General features: G+C 41.1%; 1 protein-coding gene across 4 annotated transcripts in view; it reads right to left on the bottom strand.

The window, feature by feature from the left end:
• Nucleotides 1–395: 395 nt before the first annotated feature.
• Nucleotides 396–25,168, bottom strand: part of TRPC6 (transient receptor potential cation channel subfamily C member 6) — a 154,132-nt gene continuing 129,359 nt past the window's right edge. Inside the window, exons 9-13 of one of the 4 annotated variants that reach the window (XM_024099579.3) lie at nt 23,173–23,376; nt 13,387–13,470; nt 9,988–10,063; nt 1,664–5,996; nt 396–956 (exon numbers count right to left, since the gene is read on the bottom strand). In XM_024099579.3, the coding sequence (XP_023955347.1) occupies nt 5,845–5,996; nt 9,988–10,063; nt 13,387–13,470; nt 23,173–23,376 (516 nt within the window). In that variant the 3' untranslated portion in view covers nt 396–956; nt 1,664–5,844. Of the gene's footprint in view, nt 957–1,663; nt 5,997–9,987; nt 10,064–13,386; nt 13,471–23,172; nt 23,377–25,168 lie in introns of those variants that run through there. The other 3 variants (XM_042854714.2, XM_042854722.2, XM_042854725.2) reach the window with 3 other exon arrangements.

Here is a 25,168-nt window from a genome sequence, read left to right as displayed (position 1 = left end):
ATTAGACCTAAATGAGGAAAATATTCCCATGGTCATAGCAGCTTGCTGTGCACAGCATAATATTTGTGAGGCTAAGGGTGAAAAGTTTCCCCAGGGTGGAGCATGGCAGTGGATCACCAGTTGGCTGATTTTGAGCAGCCAGATACCAGGGCTATTAGAAGGCCACAACAGGGGGGTGTTCGAATCAGGGAGGCTTTGAGGTACCATATTTACAATGAGCACCAGTAATGTGTCTTTCTGGAAAGCATTCTGCCATGCTTTGTTAACTTGCTGCATTGCATGAAAATTTTGATGATTGCTTCCTGACCGTGATTTGTAGTTTGCAAATGTGCCAATTGCTACTGTGTATTAATTCCAGCAGCAACCACCATGTGTAGGAGACAAATAAAGACTGATTATCTTTCAGAGCGTATCTGTTTATTAAATAGCAACAAACACCACAAAGAAAATGCATTGTTGAAAGGGACATAACACTGAGAAGGCCACTCCCCCAATGGAGGCTCTCATAGCTGTGTGGAACTCCAGCTATCATTTGCAAAGAGGTCCGAAGGAGTGGACTGAATGGAGTACTACGACTGGCTGGGAAGATGCAAGGAATGTGTGAAAGGAGTTTGGGAAAGGCATGTAAAGCAGTTCTGTATGGGCTACGAGGGGATGAGCACACATGTTCTGCCTGCAGCACAATTAGGGACTTCAGCATCTCTGTTTGCTCCTCGATCACTTTTATCATCCACTCCTGGCCTACTGAAATTAGTTCCTGGCCCTGCTTCCTCTCATGCCTATAGCGTTTTAAATTTTCATTAACTGTCTCTTTCTGCATGCCTTGTGTTCTTGTTCTATGGCATCAGAGGATTGGAACACATCCCGAAACGTGTCCTCCTTGCTCCTCCTCAGTAGCTTCCTTGTCTGATTGAGGTGTTCTGCTGGTGTGTAGGGGGTCCCCCTGAAAGCCACACCTGCAGAAGCACAAGAAACAGAAGCATGATTGTTAGTGCACTCACAGAATCGAATCATAATAGTAAAATACACCTTTTTCTCACTGTCCCTTGGCAAGCACACAGCTCGGCATAGTCACAAAATATGGTGAGTTTAGCTGGGGTATGTGTGTGTGCTCAAAATGGGGCAAAGGGTCTTGGTGTTTTTTTAAGGGGATCACTTCAAATGATGAGGGACAATATTGTAAATTCTGCCACCATTTTCCACAGGGTCATTGAAGCCATTATCTCACTCCTGAGGGTAAGCAAGGATGCAAGGGTGCATCTCCTGCATTCGTGCATCTTCAGACCTGGTCCCTATGCTGCTTGCCTACGTGCCAGTTTCGTCCCTGCACAAGTGATTGCCAATTAGTGTGCAGAAAGTTTCCCACAATGGGGGAAAGAACAAAGCAGCTCTGCCAAAGAACCTTTGGCAGAAGATTGATGAGTACCTCCAGGAAAGTTTCCTAGTGATCTCTCTGGAGGATTCTTGTTAAATCTTGGTGTGCATTAACAAACTGTTCCACAGAGCCCCCACTGCAGAGCTGCATCAGAGGGAATGTGAAACCAATGCAAACACAGCTAGTCTTGTACATTTCTATCCCTCAACCCACTTCTAGCATATAGCCAAGCAAAGGACAGCTCTACCTCATGTAACCAAGCAGTATCAAATCAAAATGAGCACTTACTAGAGCTCCCCTCTCTTGCATCACGTGCACCACTGACAGAGTGATTGGACTAGCTTGACCCCTCTGGGGTCGAGAAGAGGTCCTGGCTTGCCACCGTTTCAGACGACCCTGTTGCCTGTCCCATCTTATCCTCCAACTCCACTTCTTCATCCACCACTTCATCCTCAGGGTCAAGTCTGCTGGCCGCTGTCTCCAGCCCTCCCAAAGTATTCATGGGGTTTTTGGTGATGGAGGTGGGGTCGCCACCGAGAATGACATCCAGTTCCTTACAGAAGCAGTAGATCTTCAATGCAGCACCTGAGCAATGGTTTGACTCCCTTGCCTTCTGGTATGCCTGCTCAGCTCCTTTATCTTCGCATGGCACTGATTCATGTCCCGCTCATAGCCCTTATCCAACATGCCACAAGAAATCTGACCGTAGGTATCAAAGTGCCTATGGCTGGAGTGGTGCTGGGACTACACAGCCTCTCTCCCCACAGACCCAGCAGATCCAACAACTGTGGTGTACTCCAAGCAGGAGAACATTTGCTGCATGAGGCTGCCATGGTCAGCTGTGAAGATGCGATGTGTGCTCTCCATGCCGAGTAACTAGGAAGTGGAATTCAAAAATTCCTGGTCCTTTAAAGGGGGCGGGGCAGATGCTTGTGTACTTGGGTGCAGGGCAGCGGAGTTCGAACTGCTGACCAGAGCGATCAGGATGGGCATTGTGGGACACCTGTTGGAGGCCATTTATGGTGACATAACCAAGTGCAGTTCTACACTGACACTTTGTCAATCTAACTTTGTTGCAAAAACCTCTATGCCTCTCGTCAAGGTGATTTTATTTTGTCGGCAAAGCAGTCAAGTTTTGTCAGTGGGAAGAGCATTGTAGTATGTACACCTCCACTGTTTTGTCAATGAAAGCCGAGTTTAACTGTTCTTAGATGTTCTCCCTCTGGTTTCTCTTATTCTTGGTCTTCTCCCTCTCACTGGACTAAATAGACAGACCACATGGGCAAAGTGAACAAACTGATGAGACAGCCACTGGTTCTTACATTCTCTCCTTACATATTCTGCTCATAGGCTTGATTGGCAGTTGCTTTGCTTATTTTTGCTAATATTTCCTTGTCAGAGCTCTGCAGAGGGCATACCACATCACAACACTGTTTCCAATGCACTCAATTTCATACTGAAGTGGGGCACAGCCACTTAGTACCACTCCAAACTATAAGGCAATGTGTTTTGGGATGCTCTCTAGCTTGTTATGAGGGATTTGTGTTTTATAGCACCAATAAGGGGTTGTGTTGTGTTAGGGATTTGTGTTTACACCAATGAAGGGTGCTTTGTTTTGGAAAGAATACTGCTTGTGTCAATCATTTATCGGAAGGCTACATCAGTGTACTCTAAGATATTCCTTAGTTACCCTGGAGACCCATACCTGAGGAGAAAAGATGGGTTATAACAGGTAGGCTATTTTGAGGAAAAACGTTGGGAGAAATTTACATTCTGTTTTCAGGGTAACAATGGGTGATTGTTTGCTAGTGAATTATAGCCTCCAGCCATATTTGTATTATCATTGTCTGTAAAGCAAAAGTAGCCAAAGTGATCAACATGTTCAGACAACATGTCACACAGATATTTTGAGTCTGGTACATTTTAATTTATCTCATAATGTATTTGGTATGGTGTTCATTTGAATTACTATATTGTCTGTCATACTACATTTGGCATTGGACTGCTTCAATATATTTAACAAATTCTTCCATTTGTAATAACCACATAAAAATATCTTCATTGCATAAAAAAAATCCATATGCATATCTTCATGAAATACAGTATGTACATTATGATCCTTCAGTTTTAAGGAAAGTCAAAATGTGGGCTTAAACATATTTACAGTGTTCATTTAACCTCTGCAATAAAAATATTCACTTCAATAGTACCTGTTTTTTTCCTTGTTATCTATTTAGTAAACATTTTCCTCATATTAGGTTTATGCAGTTTCAAGGTTTAACCATGATTTAACTTTATATGTTATGGATCCAAATTGTAAATTAGAATGAACGTCATCAAGAAGTTTCTAATATTAAAAGGATAGTTCTGTTGCAATTGTTATCTAAAGATTCTAGCAGCCACATTTTCAAAAGAGTTTGCTAATTTTGGGGGACCTGCTCTGGACAAATTAGGCCTGATTTCAGAGGAGCTGACCACTTTGCGCTCCCACTGGAGTGGGAAGCACTAAACATCTCTGAAAATCAGGCCCAAAGTGCTTTGAGTTGGACACACAAAATCAAAGTCTAATTTTGGCCTAACTATATGGGCTGGGACTTTCAAAGGGCATAAAGGAGCTAAGTGTCTAACTCCCATTGACTTCCAAAGGGAGTCAAAAACTGCTTTAGGTTCACTGGTCAATGTAAAAAGTAGGCCATAAAGCCTGAGACAAATAGATAAGGGCATCTCAGTGTTTGCAGTACTCCCTATCCTCACAATAGGGAATACAACAGATAAAGAGATCATGTTTTTTAATTATCTAAGGCAAGTGATTAAGGTTAAGGGTGGCCATTGTGGGTGCCATAGTTTTCCCCACCCTTAGCCACTGTGGTTTCATGCATAATTATAATGACACTGTTCTGGCACCTCTGAAAAACTCTTTTTCCTTCTCCTCCCTGAGAGAGGCCCTTTAAAGTTTCTAAACCCTGAGTTCATTGAGTCTGAGACCTGCAGTACATAGTTTGTCCCACACTCTTCATTACTAGCTGAGCTGGTAAGGCTAAGAAGTTTCACAGAATCACAGAACTTCTATGGATCAAAGTGGATGTACTCTACAAATGCTACCTTAATAATAACTTGGATTACACTCCAGAAAAGACAGAAGCCCCACCCCCACCATGTACTTATAGTTTATCCCCCTTCCAAAATAATTATGATTTGACCAACAAAATTATCTTTCAGCTCACTCAGTTAGACACTAAAAACCATAATCTGTAACAAATTTCCTGGGCAATGACTTTTTCTTAAACCTTCAGTATAAAAGGAAGAGATGGAGATGTTTAGATTCTGATACTTTGTACAAAAAAAACATGCTCCACAAAGTTTATTCAAAAGCTATTACTGTCAAACTATGATTTTCTTTTTACTATAAATGGGCCCAGATAAAACCCCGTTATTTAAACAAATTATTTAAACTTTGAAGATGTTCATATCCAGATGCAAAAGCTTCCAAGAACTCAGAGAGGTTAGCATTTAGAGTTTGGTTTGGTCCTTCCTAGATGGAAATGTCAACTAACAAAACGATCCAGATGCAAACTCCTCTAAAATTTGGGGGTGTTCAGAGCTGCTGGTGTGGTTCAAGATATTATAGAAATTGGGGAAGCTCAGAAGCTGGAAACGGATCAGAACTTCTCCAAGGTTCAGGCAGATTTGGATTGCGGGCTTTGCTTCGGACCTCAACAATAGCTTTTCAATAAAACTTTGTGAAAGGTGTTCTTTTCTCAATGCAGTAATTCCTACTGGAATCCAGCTTCCTGGAAGGATAGCTCAGTATTGGTTTGTTGAAAACATAGTGGGATGAGTGGTAAGGAGGCAGCTCACATGATGTCACAACAAACCTCCACAAGGAAATATATTCAAAATTAATTACTTCCATGGCTTTGAATTTTATTTGCAAATTGAGCAGGAAGGCTTTTTCCCCCCTACTTGGGAACATTTTCTTTTGAAAAATAAATGGATTTTGATTTGGGGTGTTTTTAGACCAGGCCTTAAATGCCTTCTTCTCTTCCATTTCATTCAATTATACTTATGTATATTTAGGAAAGGAATATAGAAAGGCTATAGAAAATATAATAAAAGGTTAAGATATGAGAAATTTAGATTTACAGAGCTATCAGTTTTAATCATTAATACGTGGTCTACTCAAGCCTTAGCTGATATATTTGGAAAGAAGGAAATTGCACATTGAGTAATCTAAGATTTTTTTTCCTCTGGAAAGGGGTAAAATAAATAAATATTTTTTTCTCAAATGACATTTTTTGTCAATCACAGATGCAAGGGGCTAGCCAACTGCAGTTTTTCATTAAAGAACTGGAATAATTTTATTTCTTGATCTGTTCTAAAAATGTGAACTTAGTTTGAAAAATTAAGGGAGGATAAATATGGCTTGAAGTGGATTGTTGAATTTTTGGTTCATTGTTTAAATGTTTAGGTTAACTCTTCCTTTCTTCCTCTCTGGGCTCAATCAAAAGTTTCTCCCCAAGTTTTCTAATGAGTTCTGCCAGGTCTTCTGTGTTCTGAGATTTTTCCTCAAGAAGTTCATAACGGAGACTTGAGATGTCCTGTTTAATTTCCTTCAGTTCACCTAGGAGAGATAAGATTAAAAGTTATGAAGCAAAAGAAAAAGAGAGTGTAACCAAGGTTATGATGATAACTGTAACTTAGTGCCAGACCATCCCGTGCATGGATTTCCTCTGCCCAATCAGAAAGGTAGGTGTCTAATATCACTGCCTCCATGGCCCTGTGCCTCTTCCTGAGTCTTTAGAGGGGGCTCTCTTTGGGGTCAGGATCCACACGACGAGACGTGACTGGGAGTAAGGGTGTCTGGGATGAGGAGTAAGGGAGTTGTAGGGGGCACATCATAACCCCAAAGAAAGAGTCTGCTCCATGTATATGAATCCTGTCCTCCGTGTAGAGGAATCACTCTTAAATGAATGCTCTGAAGGTAGCAGTGGCCAAGGATCATGGTAGATTGGTGCTAGAAATGCCAAAGCCAGTTGCCAGGGAGCGGTCTCAGGGATCACAGAGGCATCTGAAGCCCATTTCCTCCCACACATTCCCTCAATTCTGCTCAATTTGTGGGTAGAACAGCAGCAAACCCACAGAATGATTGGGGGCACCTCCACGAGGAAAGCCTATGGAGTTTTTCTCTCTCCAGAGGCAATTCCTTGGGAAGGGTTGTACTATTGCTGGAAAGGGTGGCCCAGTCTTCAGATTTTAACTCAATTTCGAATAAATATTTTTTCTTAAAGGAGACACATCAAGTAACGCACACAACTGCTGATGTAACATGCTTGATTTAACGCTACTGAAACCAATCCCACAAAGGCACGTTCGTGAATAATCTACCAGTGTCATCGTATCAGAAAACAGGCTTGTTTAAGAGCAGTTTCGAACCAGGCTGGCGAATAAGAAAATGAACACCATTTATTAGAAGATAGGTGTTTTCTGCCTAAAGACTGACAAGCCTGGTTCAGAACTAAAATAATACACTGGAATTCTATTAATATTTCAGTAGTTTAGAAACTGTGGGTAACAAGCCTGCAGGGGTCGCAATGTAGGTCCCCAAAAGACACAGTGATAACCAGCCTTTTCCACCTCCCCTCTGGGATTCACCTGAGCCGGTGACAAGCTAATATTTACTTCCATGGTTTTGATCATTGGCAAACAGGCACAGGCACTCGAAGAGCTAGAATACTGCTGAGCTTCTGCACTTCACTACGGCTGTGGCTAAATAAGAGAGTTTACAGCGGCGCAGCTGAACCAATGCAGCTGTGCTGCTATAAGCTCTCTCGTGTAGCCGCTCTATCTAAGCTGACGGGAGAGAGCTCTCTTCTCAGCTTACTTGCTCCAGCCCCCACGAGTGGCGGTAGCTATGTCAGCGGGAGAAGCTCACCTGCCAACATAGTGCTGTCCACACCGGCACTCAAGTTGACATAAGTTATGTCGCTCAGGGGGTGGTGGCTTATTCACACCCCTGAGTGACATAACTTATGTCGATTTAAGGTGTAGTATAGCCATAGCCTTAATCTGCATCATCTGCTGAACCACAGGGAAAGCACTTCAGTACAGAGGCACAGCTCTACTTTAACTTCCCAGCTGCCTGTCTGGACGGCAGAAGATAGAGTCAGAAAGAAAAGGAAACAGAGCAGGGTTTAGCGAGCAAATAAGCCAGATATGCAATTGGCCAGGGTACCAGGCATGCAGGGGCAATATTCCACACAGAAAGGCAGAGCCAGTGCATATCTATGGCGAAGGATGAGAGAGGGAGGGCAGCTCTTCTGTGTGGTGGTCTGCAGACCACACTTGCTAGTGTATGTAAAGAGCTGTCTGGATATATTAAATCACATTAAAAGAAGCTAAACTCTGTTAAACACTTTCCCAGTATTACTTTTTCACATAAGGGATTGCTGTCATTGCCACAAGTGTACACATGACCCACACCATGAAGAATGCCAGGGGAAATGGCCACACGACCATCTCTGAATTAACATGATGGTGCTCCATGAGAATTTTTAACAATTCCTAGATCTGGGGAATGTGTAACTACTAGTAGAAGTGGCAACACTCTTGACATGTTATAGCCATTGTTGTTTCCAGTGTGGGCAGCGACACTCTTACTGAAGCAATATCAGGGCTCATACAAACCATCCTCAAACCACTCATCACATAGTGGGCCAATTTCCTCCAAGATACTACCGACTCCCTCCTGAAACTCCACAGTATTAACCACCTCCCCCAGAACACCATCTTTGTTACCAGGGATGTCAGCTCCCTATACACCAATATCCCTCATCACGATGGCGTCGCTGCCTGCCTCAAATACCTACAAGATAATGAACAATGCTCAGAAATCCAGCCCAAACCCATCATCAAACCTATCCATTTCATCACCACCCACGACAACTTTATATTTAACAACAAATACTTTTTAAAACTGTGCTAGGTACTAGGATGGTGCCCCAATACACCAACCTCTTCGTGGACCACCTTGAGGAAGAACTTCTGGAAAAATGCACCACAAAACCAATGATATACCTGAGATAGATTGATAATATTTTCATCTTCTGGACAGGTGACCTAAACTCCCTTATAGATTTCCACCACAACTTCACCACCCATACATCGAACACTCTTGAACACTCCCATGCCAAAATCAACACCCTAGACATCACAATTAGCTTCAACAATGTAACCCTACAAATGCTATGTACAAAAAATCCATGGTGCAACACACTTACCCCCAGATCCAGCAACCACTACAGACACACCAAGAAATCTGCTATCTACGGTCAGGCATTCAGATACCACAGAATTTGCTCAGAAGAGAAAGTCTGGGTTAACACTTAATCACATGTAAAACTACCTTCACTAAATAAGGACACTCCACCAGAGAAGCAGATAGTGTCATGGAACTGACTACCCAAATATCCCGGAACAACCTGCTTTAATACAACTCTCCCCCAAAACACTGACCACACACCCCAAGTTGTCACCCTGATTTGTCACCCCACACTAGACCCAAATTGGGTATCATAAAACAATTACAACCCATACTTTATTAGGACTCAGCCTTGAAAGAAATCTTTTGTGAACCCCCTCTTCTGGCCTTCAAACAACCCCCCAACTTTGCCAAGCTCATCATCAGAAGTAAACTCCCCACAACTCAAAATGGCACCAGATCCTTCCAGAACAACAAATGCCAAACCTGCGGACATATAATCACTGCTATGATGATCGATAACGCCCACAACACAACTTTCAAGATCCATGGGCCCAACACATGCCCATCACAACATGTCATTTAGCTCATTCAGTGCATCAAATGCCCCCAAAACAACTATGTGAATAAAACAAGACAATCACTATGCTCTCAAATGAACTAACACAGAAAAAAATGATAAAAGACAAAAATATCCTGTCACCCATGGTTGAAGACTGTTCACAAAACAATCACTTCTCAGTCCTCATCTCAAAGGAAACTTAGACAACACCTTCAAAAGACAAGCCTGGAAACTTAAATTCATAACTCTGTTGGATACCAAAATCCATGGATGTAACAGAGACACTAGTTTTATGGCTCATTATAAGAATTTGTAACTCATCCTCCTGCCTTCTAATCTTTAATTGCCCACTTCATTTTAAGTAGTCTCCTACAACATATGTGAACCCCTTATACTTAATCTGTCCCACCTTGTAGTAAGCTAACAGATTCTGGTTACCTTCTCTAGACATGAGGAAGAGCTAGCTCACAAGCTTGTCCCTTTTACCAACAGAAGTTGGTCCAATAAAAGATATTGCCATATCTATGTTATAACCAGGAAGCCAATCTCTGGTGTGGGAAGCAGAGATCCAAGAAACATATCTCTCACATTAATGGTATACCTTTTTATTAGGTAATAATTTACTATTAGTTCTGATATATTTTTGTTTTGCCATGTATCAAGGACTTTGAGATGTGATTGTCCCAAAAAGTTAGGGAAATGCTCTTCCAACAAGTTAACATAATCTTTGTTGAATTGCTTCTTTTGATTCCATGATTAACTTTGAAACTGTGATCAATATGCTACACTCACCTTCATTGACTTCATCACTCTCCTTGTCTATCTGAGCTTTCAGTACATATCTTTTAATGAGACGCTTCATTATCTTCTAGGGCGAGGAAAGAGAAAAGAGTTAGAATTTTCAAAGATGGACTTGCTTGCATTGATTCTGAAATTCCAAGGCACGTGCTCAGTCAACATTTTGCTGCTGTATATCTAGTGTTGCATTTAACTCCTCCAGTCCATGGCATTTGCCAGGATTAAAGGCCTATTATGTATAAAAGAAACATGACCGTCTCTGCTTTTATCTAGACTATTGATCTGAAAATTAATTTTCCAGTATATGTATATATGCAAGATGACAAAAGTGGACACATCTTACTAATTATTAAATTTTATTTGCAATTAAAAAATGATGCAGCAAAACCAGACTCTATGGGGCTGATTTACAGCAGCTAAGGACCTGACCCTTAATCAGTGCTAATTATTAAATAACTTTGCAATAAATGTATTGTTTCAGTATAATTTTACATTACACTAAATTATAAATGCTTCCAAACTCAAGACTGAGAAAATTCCCTGAAGCGCTGGGTTCTAACATTTAATGTGGTGTAACTGTGCCCCATCCTAATCCAATGTGACTTTTGTCTACCTCTAGTAGCTACACCAAGTATACTGGTTTATGAGTCTGCTGTTGCCTAAACACACCTGGTGTTTTAGCTCAGGACGTAGAGGCTCATGTTCTAAATCCAGAAGCCTGGATTCAATCCCCACAGATGATTGGATCAGCGGCATCATTACATAATCACTTTTGCAATGTAGATGACACTATGATAATCATTTAATCATCCAAAAAAATTCCAAATACAAAGCCACACAGCCTAATGGAGTAACTTCTTAATCATAATAGCTATCAGCCCATCATAACTTGATTGGCCATGGCAAAAGCCAAGACATTCTGGGCTAGATTGTATCATTAGATACAACATAAGTCAGGGGTGGTACCACACTGCTCCAAGGAGAACAGCAGCAGGCTTCCTGTCCCGGAGATGAAAGAGATCCTGAGTAGTCGATCTCCATACTTGCTACTAGACCCTTTTGTGGGATGTAGCTATGCCTAGGCTATGTCTACATCACACCACTGGCGTCATCGTGTAGTGGAACGTGTAGCTACATGCTACAGCAAACAGTAAGCTGTGTCTACTCCGAGTGGACTTGTGTTTAGCTATGTAGAGTTACACATGTCAGTGAAAGGCTCTGTCAGGGGGGAAGGCAGCGGAGAAAGGCTGAGCCTTTCCTCCCTGCAGGAGCCTTTCCCACTGCTGGAGCCTTTCCCCACCTCATGGAAAGGTACCATAGCAGGGACATGCCCAATCCTTTCCCCGCTGCCTCCCCACTGCCAGACCCTTTCCCCATTGCTGGAGCCTTTCCCCTCCACAGGAAAAGACTCCCTCAGCAGGAAGCAGCGGGACACTACATTTCTAAAATAGCTTGCATGAGTAGAGAGCATACTTGCATACATACCCACACCTTTCAGAAATGTCTTTACTCACCTAAGGCAGGCCTCACCAACTACACTGCTATTTATACCTGTGTTAGTGGGGCTATAGAATCATAGAATCATAGAATGTCAGGGTTGGAAGGGACCTCAGGAGGTCATCTAGTCCAACCCCCTGCTCAAAGCAGGACCAATCCCCAACTAAATAATCCCAGCCAGGGCTTTGTCAAGCCTGACCTTAAAAACCTCTAAGGAAGGCGATTCCACCACCTCCCTAGGTAACCCATTCCAGTGCTTCACCACCCTCCTAGTGAAAAAGTTTTTCCTAATATCCAACTTAAATCTCCCCCACTGCAACTTGAGACCATTACTCTTTGTTCTGTCACCTGGTACCACTGAGAACAGTCTAGATCCATCCTCTTTGGAACCCCCTTTCAGGTAGTTGAAAGCAGCTATCAAATCACCCCTCATTCTTCTCTTCTGCAGACTAAACAATCCCAGTTCCCTCAGCCTCTCCTCATAAGTCATGTGTTCCAGCCCCCTAATAATTTTTGTTGCCCTCCTCTGAACTCTTTCCAGTTTTTCCACATCCTTTTTGTAGTGTGGGGCCCAAAACTGGACACAGTACTCCAGATGAGGCCTCACCAATGTCGAATAGAGGGGAACGATTACGTCCCTCAATCTTCTGGCAATGTCCCTACTTATACAGCCCAAAATGCCGTTAGCTTTCTTTGCAGCAAGGGTACACTGTTGACTCATATCCAGCTTCTCGTCCACTGTAACCCCTAGGTCCTTTTCTGCAGAACTGCTGCCCAGCCACTCGGTCCCTAGTCTGTAGCAGTGCATGAGATTCTTCTGTCCTAAGTGCAGGACTCTGCACTTCTCCTTGTTGAACCTCATCAGGTTTCTTTTGGCCCAATCCTCTAATTTGTCTAGGTCCCTCTGTATCCTATCCCTATCCTCCAGCGTATCTACCCCTCCTCCCAGTTTAGTGTCATCTGCAAACTTGCTGAGAGTGCAGTCCACACCATCCTCCAGATCATTCATGAAGATATTGAACAAAACCGGCCCCAAGACCAACCCTTTGGGCACTCCGCTTGATACCGGCTGCCAACTAGACATGGAGCCATTGATCACTACCCGTTGAGCCCGATGATCTAGCCAGCTTTCTATCCACCTTATAGTCCATTCATCCAGCCCATACTTCTTTAACTTGCCAGCAAGAACACTGTGGGAGACCGTTTCAAAAGCGGTATGTACTCTAAATGTTGCCAAAAGAAGTGTGCAGTGTAGGCAGACCTCTGCTCACATGGCCAGCCAGTTCTATTTGTCCCTTTCCCATCCCTTTGTGGCACTATATGAAGGGAGTTGTCTCTGTGCTTCTCCAAGTGCAGGAGCTGCAGTGATGTATGGAGCTGCAGTGATGTATGGAGTTTCTGGCTAAGACTCCTTACATGCTCCCTCCCCACTGTGCTCTCTCAAAGGCAGACTGGGGCCCCATGAGAAGCAAAGAATACATACAATGTACCATAATAATATGGAACTGCAGGAACCAAGCTTACAGTGATTTGTAATTCTTGAGGGATAAGAAAGAGGAACTATAATACAGAAAGGTAATTTGCATTAGCTTTTGAACTGGAATTTTTTCCAAAAAGAAGAGCTGCTTCTGATTTGCACTGTGTAACTGAGATGCCAGTCTTTCCCTTTAAGTAAAAGGGTTCTTCGTTTTAACCTTTTACAATATTCCACTCAGAAATGTAGCATTTAGGAAGCATTCTACCATAATCACACAGCCAATGCAATTATTCTGGATTTCCGTCCAGTAGATTTACTTCGGATTCACACTATAACTAATATCATAATTTGTCTTCAAATCTTTAATCTGACAAATCTTACTCCTTTTTCAGTGCAAGTTGTATTAAACTGCCTTTTACCTGGTATTGTCGTGGAGGATTACTTAAGCTATCTAAATGGAGATCATCTGTGCTTCTTATACTTGATTGCTTACTTTGTCCAAGCTGAAATAAAAACATTTGATCAATATCAGCAATAAATGTAAGGATTATTTGGTTATACTTTCTTATGTACAAGCATTCTGCAGTAGAACATTAACTTTTAGACTTAATGGTAGGGATAAGGGTTAAATTTCAGGAGTGAAATCCTGGCTCTACTGATGTCAATGACAACACTCCCGTTATGTTCTATGGAGACAGCATTTCACCACACCAGTTCACTTTAACTCTTCCATTCCCCACTTCAGGAAAATGCCTCTATTTAGAAAAGCACTTAAGTACATGCTTCAACTGAATGTAAAAACAACGAGGAATCTGGTGGCACCTTAAAGACTAACAGATTTATTTGGTCATAAGCTTTCATGGATAAAAAACCCCTCTTCTTCAGATGCACGGAGTGAAAACTACAGATACAGGCATAAATATACTGCCTTTACTTTCACATGAAGAGAAGGGAGTTACCTTACAAGTGGAGAACCAGTGTTGACAAGGTCAATTCAGTCAAGGTGGATGTGGTCCACTCCCAATAATTGATGAGGTGTCAATACCAAGAGAGGGAAAATTGCTTTTGTAGTGAGTCAGCCACTCCCAGTCCTATTCAGGCCCACATTGATGGTGTTAAGTTTGCAAATGAATTGTAGCTCTGCAGTTTCTCTTTGAAGTCTGTTTTTGAAAATTTTTCCCCCTGAAGAACGGCTACTTTTAAATCTGTTATTGAGTGTCCAGGGAGACTGAAGCGTTCTCCTACTGGCTTTTGTATGTTACCATTCCTGATGTCTGATTTGGAGTTAGGTGCCTATCTCTGCTTGGGAACCACGGCTTGGAACCTCTCTCCTTACACACCTGGCTAACATAGGTGTAACTGCCCTGACGTCAGGCCTTATAAGCCACTAGCTTCTGCTTTGCAGCCACTTTGTACAGGTGTAAAGGTTACACCAGGTGTAAGAAAGTGAAGAATTAGGTTCCCTTGGGTTACACTGGGAGTGTGTTGCTCCCCTCACTTTCACCAATGTCTTAGTTTAAGACGATTAAGCAATGCAAGTCAGAAGCTCGTGGAGGTTCTGATTTGACAGTATATTTCTGAACAGCATTTTTGTTAAACCCTGGAGTGAATGGACATTATTCAAAACTGGAGTACAAATTACTGTCAGATAATCCAGGGCTTCAGTTATCTAGGATGCATTATTGGTTAATGTCTTTGAAAAGGACCAAAACACAATTTTGTTATAAATGATGAATTCAGTAGTGTAGCTGAATGATTAGATTGTAATAAGGATGATTTGGGAATTGTCAGAAGAAAACAAATCATGTATTACTATTGATTGAGACAAATCAACCAGCTCTCTGAACAGTAATGCAAGAAATAAGGAATCTGAAATATAAACTATGATTGACCTGGATGAGGACCTAAAAAGGTCAGCATTACAAAGTCAAAATATTTTACAGTTATATCTGAAATACAAAAAATATTTCCTCTTCAAAATATAGGAACACAGCTGCAGTATCTCAGATGCTATTGTATATTAAACTGAGGGTACATGTTGTATTTTTAGTGGGGATTTTGGTACCAGGCATTCTTGTTCTTTAATGAGTTGAATGTTTAGCTATAAATGAATTGGAAATCCTTGAAACCTGATAGACAGTACATTGGGATATAACAGGAAATAAGCTATGCCTGAATTGCAAGAGGAACTAAGGACTAGTGTGTAGTAAGTTTTCAGCTTGTGTCTGATATTAGAATATGAAGTCTGAGCAGAGAACTTTATTAGGGCTAGATTCTGATTTCACTTATATAGAATGTAAATCAGGAGTAAAACCTGAGAAGTCAGTGTAAAACGTGTGCAAGTGAGATCTGAATCAAGCCCTTAATTTGTAATGAGGACAACACTTAAAATGCTCAATTTTCCCCACTCCCTTCAGAGCTTCCTAATTGAAAGTTAGCCTTATGTCTTAGATTTTCTAATATGGCTTGTTTTCTAGAAATCAAAAGCAAACTTTACTTTCACATCCTGGTAAATCCAAAATAATGCCACTAAAATAATGTAGTTACTTTGGATTTACCCTGGAATAAATAAAGCAGAATTTTCCTGTACGTCTTTAGGCATCAAAATATTTCTTAGTCTAACTTTGCTTGTGTGTATCTGTGAGATAGTTTTTTTTAAACAGGTGAATTATACCAGCAAATTTTTTTGTGTAAGCCATTTCATGGTCTTGTTAAAATAGGACTATTGGGTGATATAACATGAATATCTGTTGGAGGCCTAAAAGAAGGAAGCATTGTTATAAATGTAAAGTTATTATGGTTTAAAGAACGAATAGTAGAATAACATTGTGCTCAAAGTTTAGGGTGAACACGAGGGAAAAGTTCAAACAGTAATCTCATTTAGTCTATGCAATAATTTTTCCAGTGAAGTGGTGAGATCCTGGACTAGACAAAGCCCTTGAAAATGAGCTGGCTGGCTGAATAGGATGACAAAATAACTGTTTTTTGTTCTTAGTTTCTATGACTGTGAAGTACCCATCATGGTGAATTTCATAGTTCAATTCCACTCTTCCTTGTTGTACATATGCTAATGTTGGTGACAAGTGAAATTCTATTCTCAGCAACTCAGAATTTTGGCTGGTTGGGAAGTTTTTGATTAAATGACTTTTCAGCAGAACCGAAACGGCTCCTGGGTACATATCGGTTTTGATCAAACTTTCATTGGGAAGGTTACTGAGAAAAGTCAGATTGAGTAGTAACTTGAACTTGGGCCTTCCTGTGCTGTACATGACTGCCCTAACTACCAGGCCATTCGCTGTTCTCAGGTAGGGTTCTCTCTTTCTCAACCTATGCTGGTGGAGCTGTTCCACTTTGTATAAATAATTAAATATTCACTGGAGCAGGGACTGGTACCTAGGTCCCTGCTAAGTGACATAACCAATGGCATAACTCAATTCTAAATTGAGTGCACTCCCTTCTTTCATGTTTTGAAAATAATTTGAAAGGCCTCAGGTTCATCCCAATATGTAATGGGAAAAAAATTCAAAATCTTGAAAAGTCACAGGATGGGAAGGAAAACTGTTTCCTACCCAGTTCTACTCATGATAATGAAGAAAGCTAAAATTTAGCAAATAAGTAGACCAGAGCAGGGAAACTGGATTCTTTCTACCTCACAGGTTTTATATGATTCATATTATGTATCTGCATCTGTTTGTAATAGCCCTTGAAGGTCTATTTAGTCGGGAAATAACATATTTTTTTTTAACTACAACAAGGTATTGATTGTTTTTTGTTGGTATCTCTTGTCATTGTTTGCAATTATAAACTGACAATGTATTATTATGGCAATACTTGAAGGGCTTTTAAAGACAATTCTAAATTAGAAAATAAAGTCATCTTCAACTATCCAGTATCTCTGAAGCTGTATTAGAACCTGTTTCTGAAAATTGCTTCCTGTACCCTATTTTGAAACATGAACAAGACAGAAGTACAATTCTATTCCCACTGAAGTCAAAAAGGGGGTTAGAGATTTCCTTCAACATAAGCAAGCTTAGGTACTTGTTGGCACAAAATCATTTTGTTTGACAATAACTGCAATTTAATGGCTCTACTGTGCATGGGTTGCCATCTTTTGCCATAAGGACTTCATTGTAGACTCCTGTGCCACAGTCGTTGACTTTTGTTTTTGCAGGTGGGTGCTTCTCTCCGCCCCCTCTGCCCGAGGCAAGCAGCGGGCGTGGCCTCGGGGGGAAGAGGCTGAGTTGGGACAGGGCCTTGGGGGCAGAGTGGAGGTGGGGCCTCAGGGGGAAGAGGCAGAGCGGGGGGTGGGGCCTCGGGGTGCAGCACGGGTGGAGCGGGGGGCGGGGCCATGGTCTGCGCACCAGGGCCCACAAAAGATTAATCTGGCTCTGCAGGTGCTGAGCACCCCCTATTTTTTTTCAGTAGGTGCTTCAGTCCCAGAGCACCCACGGATTCGGTGCCTATGTCCTATACAATGTTCATAACACCTGATTAAGAAAAGTAGAAATGAATGGCATACTGCACTACCTTTATCTTATTAACACTTTACTACATCTTCCCCTTTGTCAACAGATGTAAAAATTGATACAATCTGCGACAGACTTTTTATTAACTGAGCCCAAAGTTGAAAGAAAACAGAAAATGTGAAATGCACTTAATTTAGGCAGGTAAATCAAGTGATATATAAAAGTGTGTAACTTTGTGAAATCAACCTGTAACAGCAATAGAGATGGGATATATAATTTATTGCATAACTGTGTAAAACCACTTGGTGGCAGGGAATGCCAGGATTACAACTGCATTTCACTCTCATAACAGGTTTGGAAGCTCTCTCTTTGAGCTTCATAGCTGCAGCATTTTCTCTCCTGAAAATTACTCAAACAATAAATTAAGTTTGCCAGAGAAATAACAAACTTAAGCACGAAGATTTATCAACTGTGTAATCATAGACAGCGCATAAGTATTTAGAGAAAGTGCAAAAGATTCCCATCACGCCTGACAAAATGACTACACCTCAGTTCAGCAAAAGAACTTGGAGATGTGCTTAACTTTAAAAACCTGCTTAAGTGTTTTGCTGAATCAGGGCCTTGCCATTTATGTGGCAATGTAAGCCATACAGTGTCTCTCTTATCTAAAGATAAACAGATGGGTAAGTGACAGGTGATCACTATGGAAGTGTTGTGTAAAAGAGGTGGAGTGGTCCAGAACTTTGGTTACTTAGGGTATGCCTGCAGCAGTCCTACGCCAGCCAACTCAGGCTCACAGGGCTGGGGCTGTGGGGCTGTTTCATTGCTGTGCGGACTTCTGGGGCCAGGCTGGAGCCTGAGCTCTGGGACCCTTCTACCTTGCAAGGTCCTAGAACCCGGGCTCCTGCCTGAGCCCGGAAGTCTACATAGCAATGAAACGGCACACCAGCTAGAGCCCCGCACATCCGAGTCAGCTGGCATGGGCCAGCCATGGGTTTTTCTTGGCTGTATAGACATACCCTTAGTGTTGCGTGTCCATATTGTTATATATCATTGTTTTGTATCATTTAAAAATCAATCAAAACTTTTTTTTTTAAAGTAAACCTTGCCTATTGTGGTAGCAGTGTTGTATTGTACTTCATTAGTGTCATACAGTCACATTTTCAAAAGAGGCTGCTGATTTTGAGTGCCAGTTTCTTGCTGTCCAACTTGAGACAACTTGAACCTGATTTTCAGAGGTGGTGAGCATCAGCAATTCCTATGCACTTCAGCAATTCCTATGCACTTCACTGGAGTTTGGAATTGCAGCACATCTCAAAAGCATGACCAAGTTGCTCAGTTTGGACATCAGAATCAGAGGGCACTTTTCACCATTGTATATAATAGTAGAATCTATAATAGTAGAATAAAAAATTTACAAAATTATATTTTGCATTGTTAGAGTCAGCAAAAGCATGCTAATATGATACAACAAAATTTAAATTTATTTTCTATTAAGAATACATCTATTAGTTGCTCCTTATTTCTTTTCTGAAAGGCCATTTTCAAAGATGACAGCTCACTCAGGACACATGCTGTCATCATTCTCTTGGACAGGAAAATGAATAGATTTCATGGCCTTCAAACCCAGTTTGTGGAGAAGCAGAATTTTATGCTTCATACAGAAATTTGATTCTAAAATTCAAAGCAATGGATGCAATTTTTAAAAAAATCTACTTCTCTCCATTTTTTGGTTCTTCACTTATAAAATGTCACCCCAGATCCAGCCTGAAAGGCTGCCATAAAGGGAAGAAAGCCACAGGAGCCTTGGACCAAAAGGCTGAGGCAGGCTGCACACAGGGAGACCCTTTGGCAGTATTCGGAGGAGACATTGATCTTCTCTTCCCAGGAGATGTAAGGGTCATGCTGCTCTAGTCAAGTGGCAAAAAGAATTAGGGGAAATGTGGGGAATGGTTCACATTGAACTGTGGCCATGGATTACAGCCTTTAGGGCCACCGTTTCCTGAGTCACTGATTCAGTGGAAAGGAAGGAATACCCTGGAAGAGAACATGTGTCGTGCCTTTATTTCTAAATGTTAGGTGGGTTTCAAAAAACTTGTTTGTGGTGTGCTACTTTGTGAGTTCCACTTAAGCTACTTCCCCTATAAACACCAAAGGTCTGGCTTTGTCTCCGGCCTATAGCAATATGAGGAGGGTTGGCACTACAGAATTTCCACATTTTCTCTGTGCAGCCTTCCTTTTTACTGCCATAGTGCTGCTACTCCTGCTGTAACAAGAGCAGAAAGGATCTATTTGTAGAAAACATATGGAGTTTTGTGTCTGATCCTGCACATCCATACACAGTTCAATCAGCCCACTGAAACTACTCCTGTGAGTATGGACAGCTCAACTGGTTAACAGTTTGCAAGATCAGGACTGTTCCCATGGTCTTATTCCAAATTACAAAGCTTATTAACGGGCAGACTGTGGATGCCTTTCTGAGGATGAAATGAAAACAATGATAATGAATCATCCATACCTGGTCTAGATGGGGGAGGAGATGATTTATTATAAAGGCTAGAAAGGGAAGGTGATAAATAATGTATCAATAGTGGTCATTCTAAACAACGCCTTTGGAAACAAAAGTTGTTTTTTTAAGAAGTAGGCAGGGGTGCCATGTGATGGAAGCAGGAAGGGCCAACTCCAGACCACAGGAATGTCCAAAAGCAAAACTGTGACTAGCTAGCAGTTTCAGACTCTGAGGTGGAAACCCTAAATAGCCAGGGGATGTGAGCTCAGAGGGTTTATGGCTTTTCAGTGGAAGAGGTTTTATTTATTTTTTTATTGAGAGTCAAAAGTTTATAGCTGTGTTAACAGGAGAGAAAGTACACTTATTTAGCATTTGATATTCTAGAATCACTCTGCAGATAGTGGAAAACATTATTAATATTTGAAATTTAAGACCCAGGTCAAAGCTGGATAAAAACCTTCCAAACGCGGGTTACATTGCACATAGCATCTTTGACGGATGCCATTTTAAGCTACACAAACAGGACTAGGGTTCTAGGGTTCTGTCCACAATGTCCAAGGTATGATGATAGTTAGCATCTTTCCAGAAACACCTGTTTGATTATGGTTTTAGTTTAAGGTCCAAACTCAGTTTCCCTGGCCAATACAGATAGGGTGCAAGGATGAGATATGGAAGAAGTGACTTAGAAGTCATTGAAAGCAATTGGGAGTGGTGCTTCCAGGTCCCTTACGTGCTCTTGAAAATTGTACATGAAGTTGAAAACAAAAATCTTTTGTTTTTTTGTTTCTTGCCATCAGCCCATTTTGAGCAACACATGTACCTCCTGCAAGTCAGTGCATTTCAGTGACACCCTTCTCACTGAAGGAAGCTGCAAAATCAGTTTGCACCTAGTAACTCGACAAGAGGTTTGCAAATGCTGAGGTCATTAGAAACCATGCACAAGCAAAATGAAGCATCTTATTGTGGGTATTATATATGCATTTAGTTTAATTTCTCAAGTAACATGATATGAAATCTGAGTAATGATGGTTACCAGAGATGCACAGAATGCATCTAAAATCAGTGAAGAGGCAAACTGTGTCAAGTTGATTTCAGTGGCAATATTGCTTATGGGATCCATGATCATTTTTGAACCTATTGTGTATTTGTTGAGAAGCAGGTCACAACATAGTCCAATGCCGCTCCAGTAGTTCCTTTCCTTTTGTCCTAGGATTATGACCAGTTGTTCCTCAATACTGTTTAATGGAAAATCTTATCTTTTAATAAGAGGGTAGAGGAGAAAGGAGACAAAAAAGCAGGGGTGTAGAATGCACATGGAGGGAGAAGGAGAGATTACACAGGCAGGAGAAGAGATACAATGCGTAATGATATATGAAAGGGGGTCAATCGAAATCACAGAGCAGAGACAAAAGCAAAGCTTTTCCCCAGGTGGAACAGCTCTCTCTGCCCCCACACCTCTGCTAGGCTCTTCTTTTTGCTATTGAAGTGCTGTCCTCTACTGTCTGCTCACAGCAGGGCAAACTGGTTGAAATTTATTCCAGGCAAATTGCTTGTCATTTAACTAATAACATGCTGACACACAAACCTTATTTCCTAGTCCCAGTCACATGAACTTGGTCAAGCCTGCAAAAGTTATTAACCCTGTCACATGACTCCCAATTCCAGTGGTGGTTGTAACAACAATGGTAAACTTTAAAAAAGCAAACTTCTATAACATTTGCTTCTGCCACCATGACTACCTTGTGACTTTTCCTTAAAAATGTCACAATAAACTCACTTTCCTACTCAGTAGACAGTACTGATAATCTGCTTTCTGGTCTTTTGGTTTGGTCCCCTTCCTCTTGAGTTGCAATAATGTCATAACACCAGTCTTCACACTTCTAATACAGCCTAACATAGTGTGTTATATGATTTGTTTCCATAAAGCAATGAGCGTTTAGCTTACACTGAGATACTGGCAAGGTAAAGAATTAACATACTGAGTATAAACACTGAATAAATCCTATTAAATAAAGCAGCAGACCAGCTCTGCTGCACTGTAGTGTCCTAGCATCTAAATGCATCAGAGAACAGAAGACTTTTCAGATAAAAGCATGCCACATAAAACAATAGGGGAAGAGGTATAGACTTAGAATGAGACCCACAGTGTTGCAAGGCATAATTTGAGAGGCTGTGCCACCCAGCGGAATCCACACTCCAGAGTCAGGCAGCCAGGCTCCCTATACAATGCATGGGGAGAGTAAGGTGCCTAAAAAAAGAGGCACACAAAAGCCATCATTGTGATTCGGGAGCTGACTAAGCTAGCCAGTAAGAAATGTTGAGGAGATGGGTGGGGTCTAAACTCTGGCACTCAAAAGGGACTTGGGTGCCTAAGTCTGACTCAGGGAGAAGTGCTTATGTCTGCTCAGGATTCACAGCCCTTTCTCATAAAAAACTGAGCCTACCCTTATCCCTTAGTGGTCAGAGCACTCATCCAGGATGTGGGAGAACCAGGTTAAAATCTCTCCTCTGCCTCATGGGAAGAAGGAACTTGAACCCATATCTCCTACCTCGCAGGTGAATACCCTGATCTCTAGGCTATGGGGTAGTCTAGGGTAGGGCTACCTCGATCAAGCTGTTCCACTTTGTATGAAGTAGTTAAACAGTCACTGGAGCAGAGACTAGACCTTCAGTCTCCCACTTCCTAGGTGAATCCCCTAACCACCAAGCTATAGAGGAATTCTCATACTCTCACTCTGGCCCAATGACTATTTAAGTATTTGAAATACTAGGGCTTAGGTGCGCACACGGTAACAAGCAAGATTTAGTTGGCTTTGTGCATGCCCACTGCTAGAAATTTAGGTATTTAAGAGACTTTATCAGTGGATGTGCAGGTGCTCAGGGACTTTAGGCACCTACAGGGTTAAGCAGCAGCTGAGGACCTAAATTTTGGACTAAGGAGTCTAAAGCAATAGTTAGGCACCTAAATTCCTTTATGGATCTAGCCCTTAGTGCCTAGAAATAAACATACAGATCCATATTAAGGCACCTAAAGAAGAGCTTGATACTGCTCCTCCTGAAGCCAGTAGCAAAACTCTCATTGATTTCAGTGGTGTAAAATTGGACCCAAGGTGGTCTGTTTTTAAAGATGCTAGGCACCCACTGCTCCTACTCAAGTCGACAGCAGAGAAAGGGTAAAATTATTATTAACATTTAAAATTTGTATATGGTGTATTGTAGTGGAAAGTTACCTTATTCATCTCTGCATCTTCCTGAAAACCTTTCTTATGGCATAGGAACACTTTAGACATCCATTTTTTTATTCTGAGTAAGAGATAAAGCAAAGATTTTGGAGTTGGCACTAGGTTGAAGGGTACAGGAAGAGTTCTCCCCTCTTCAAAGTAGGAAAACCAGAGTTTAGCCCTAGCAAACTTCCATTCCACATCAGCATCATCCTGTAAGACAGAAATATGACTATCAAAACAATGCTAACAATGTCTTCATTATTAAAATTACCCTAGCCAATGGCATTTGTATTTTGAACAAGAATGGCTGACATGAATACCAAGCAGATCAAATTACTATTTTTACCACTGAAGAAATGAAACATTAATTATACAAATTGTTTGTTAATCTGAGAAAAGCAAAGGAATAGACCTATTTAAAGGTAAATTTAGTTTGACTATCAGCTCCCTCATAGTGAGTGCTATTAGTTTGTAAAAAGTGTCTCAAGAGAGGCCCTATCCTTTGACACTTTTCGAAATTAGACTGGAGAAAAGTAAAGGCCTCATAAGCATATACTTTAAGCTTGATGTGGATTTTTGAACACATGCATAAATGCTTCATTGAACAGGGATGGATTTAAGCACATGCTTCAAATAGAGCATAAGACATAAAACTGACCATTTGTAGGAATTAAATATTCCATGGCACTTTTTCTAAGATTAACCACATTTTCCTGCTTAATTTCGAATTTGCTTCCATTACAGTACATTCTATCTAAATTTCTCTCGCATTTTCAGTTGGATGCAGCATCCTTTCTTACTTTCTGTCCTATAAACAGCTGCTGAGTTCTGTCCCAGAGATAAGCGCATTTCAGTGGTCAGTGAAGTGGCTGCTCTGTATTCCTTAACTATATTTTTTGCAGGCATGTGGTTTGAGACTAAGTGAATATCTGTAAAATGCTATGGGATCTCTGAATAAAAAGTGTCACATAAGGGGTGCCATTAAAAATTAAACATTTACCACAGTATAGTGTCAATACTTAGTGGTGACATATTCTAAATATAAAAAACACTATAGGAAAGTCATTTGTGAAATACACTATTTTGTTCACTTCTGAGTGGCATACATTGCTAGTGTAAAGGAGTAACAGTAAAAACAAAACACAATTAGACAACAATATAAGTCAAACCCTACAGTTCCACTTAGTACTCACACCAGTAGAAACACCATTGAATTCAAAGTGAGTTTTGCTTGTGCAAGGACTCAAGGATTTGATATTATTCTCCTCTTGAGTGCAGCAGATGAGCATTGCCAATGATCATACACAAAGACTCTGGCACTGGGCTAAGTTATTTTAAGGCACACGTATCTGCCCCTTCCTTCATCATTTAATACACAGGTCAATTTTTAAGACTAGATATGGTTTAAAGATTTCACAATCTGCACTTTTTGGATAATATTAAATTGCTCCATTGTCTTTATCCTTTCCTTTTGTTTTATTTTTGACATTTGGTTTGTGGCATGGCTGGAGACAGTAGAATGTCGTAAGGCCCTCCGAAGTGCTTTCAATATGACCCGTAAGGAAAGAGAGATATTTCCCTGATCATGAGTTTCCTTAGAATGCAGATGAATTTTCAATTTACTTTAACTGTATTTACAGAACAAAATGTGTTCAGTAATTCTAATTTATGTTCACTGCAGGACAGTGTAAATTTCAACTTGATTTTTTTCTCATTGTCATTTTTGTGGAAGGGGTGGGGTCAGCCCTGTAAGTTATGATTATCCATCTACCTCTTGCAGAAGTCATGCTTGATATCTCCTAACTTTGTGGTGGTGGCCCTTCCAGAACTAATCTGCTGAGCCAATTTGCTAAAGACCAATGATAATCAAATTCTGTATATTACGCAAACTAGTGAGGTTCTTACCCACGAAAGCTTATGCTCCCAATACTTCTGTTAGTCTTAAAAGTGCCACAGGACCCTCTGTTGCTTTTTACAGATTCAAAATAACACGGCTACCCCT

Source organism: Chrysemys picta, chromosome 1 (assembly GCF_011386835.1).
Source record: "Chrysemys picta bellii isolate R12L10 chromosome 1, ASM1138683v2, whole genome shotgun sequence".
Classification (NCBI taxonomy): Eukaryota; Metazoa; Chordata; order Testudines; family Emydidae; genus Chrysemys; species Chrysemys picta.
This window is presented reverse-complemented; position numbering and strand designations above follow the sequence as displayed.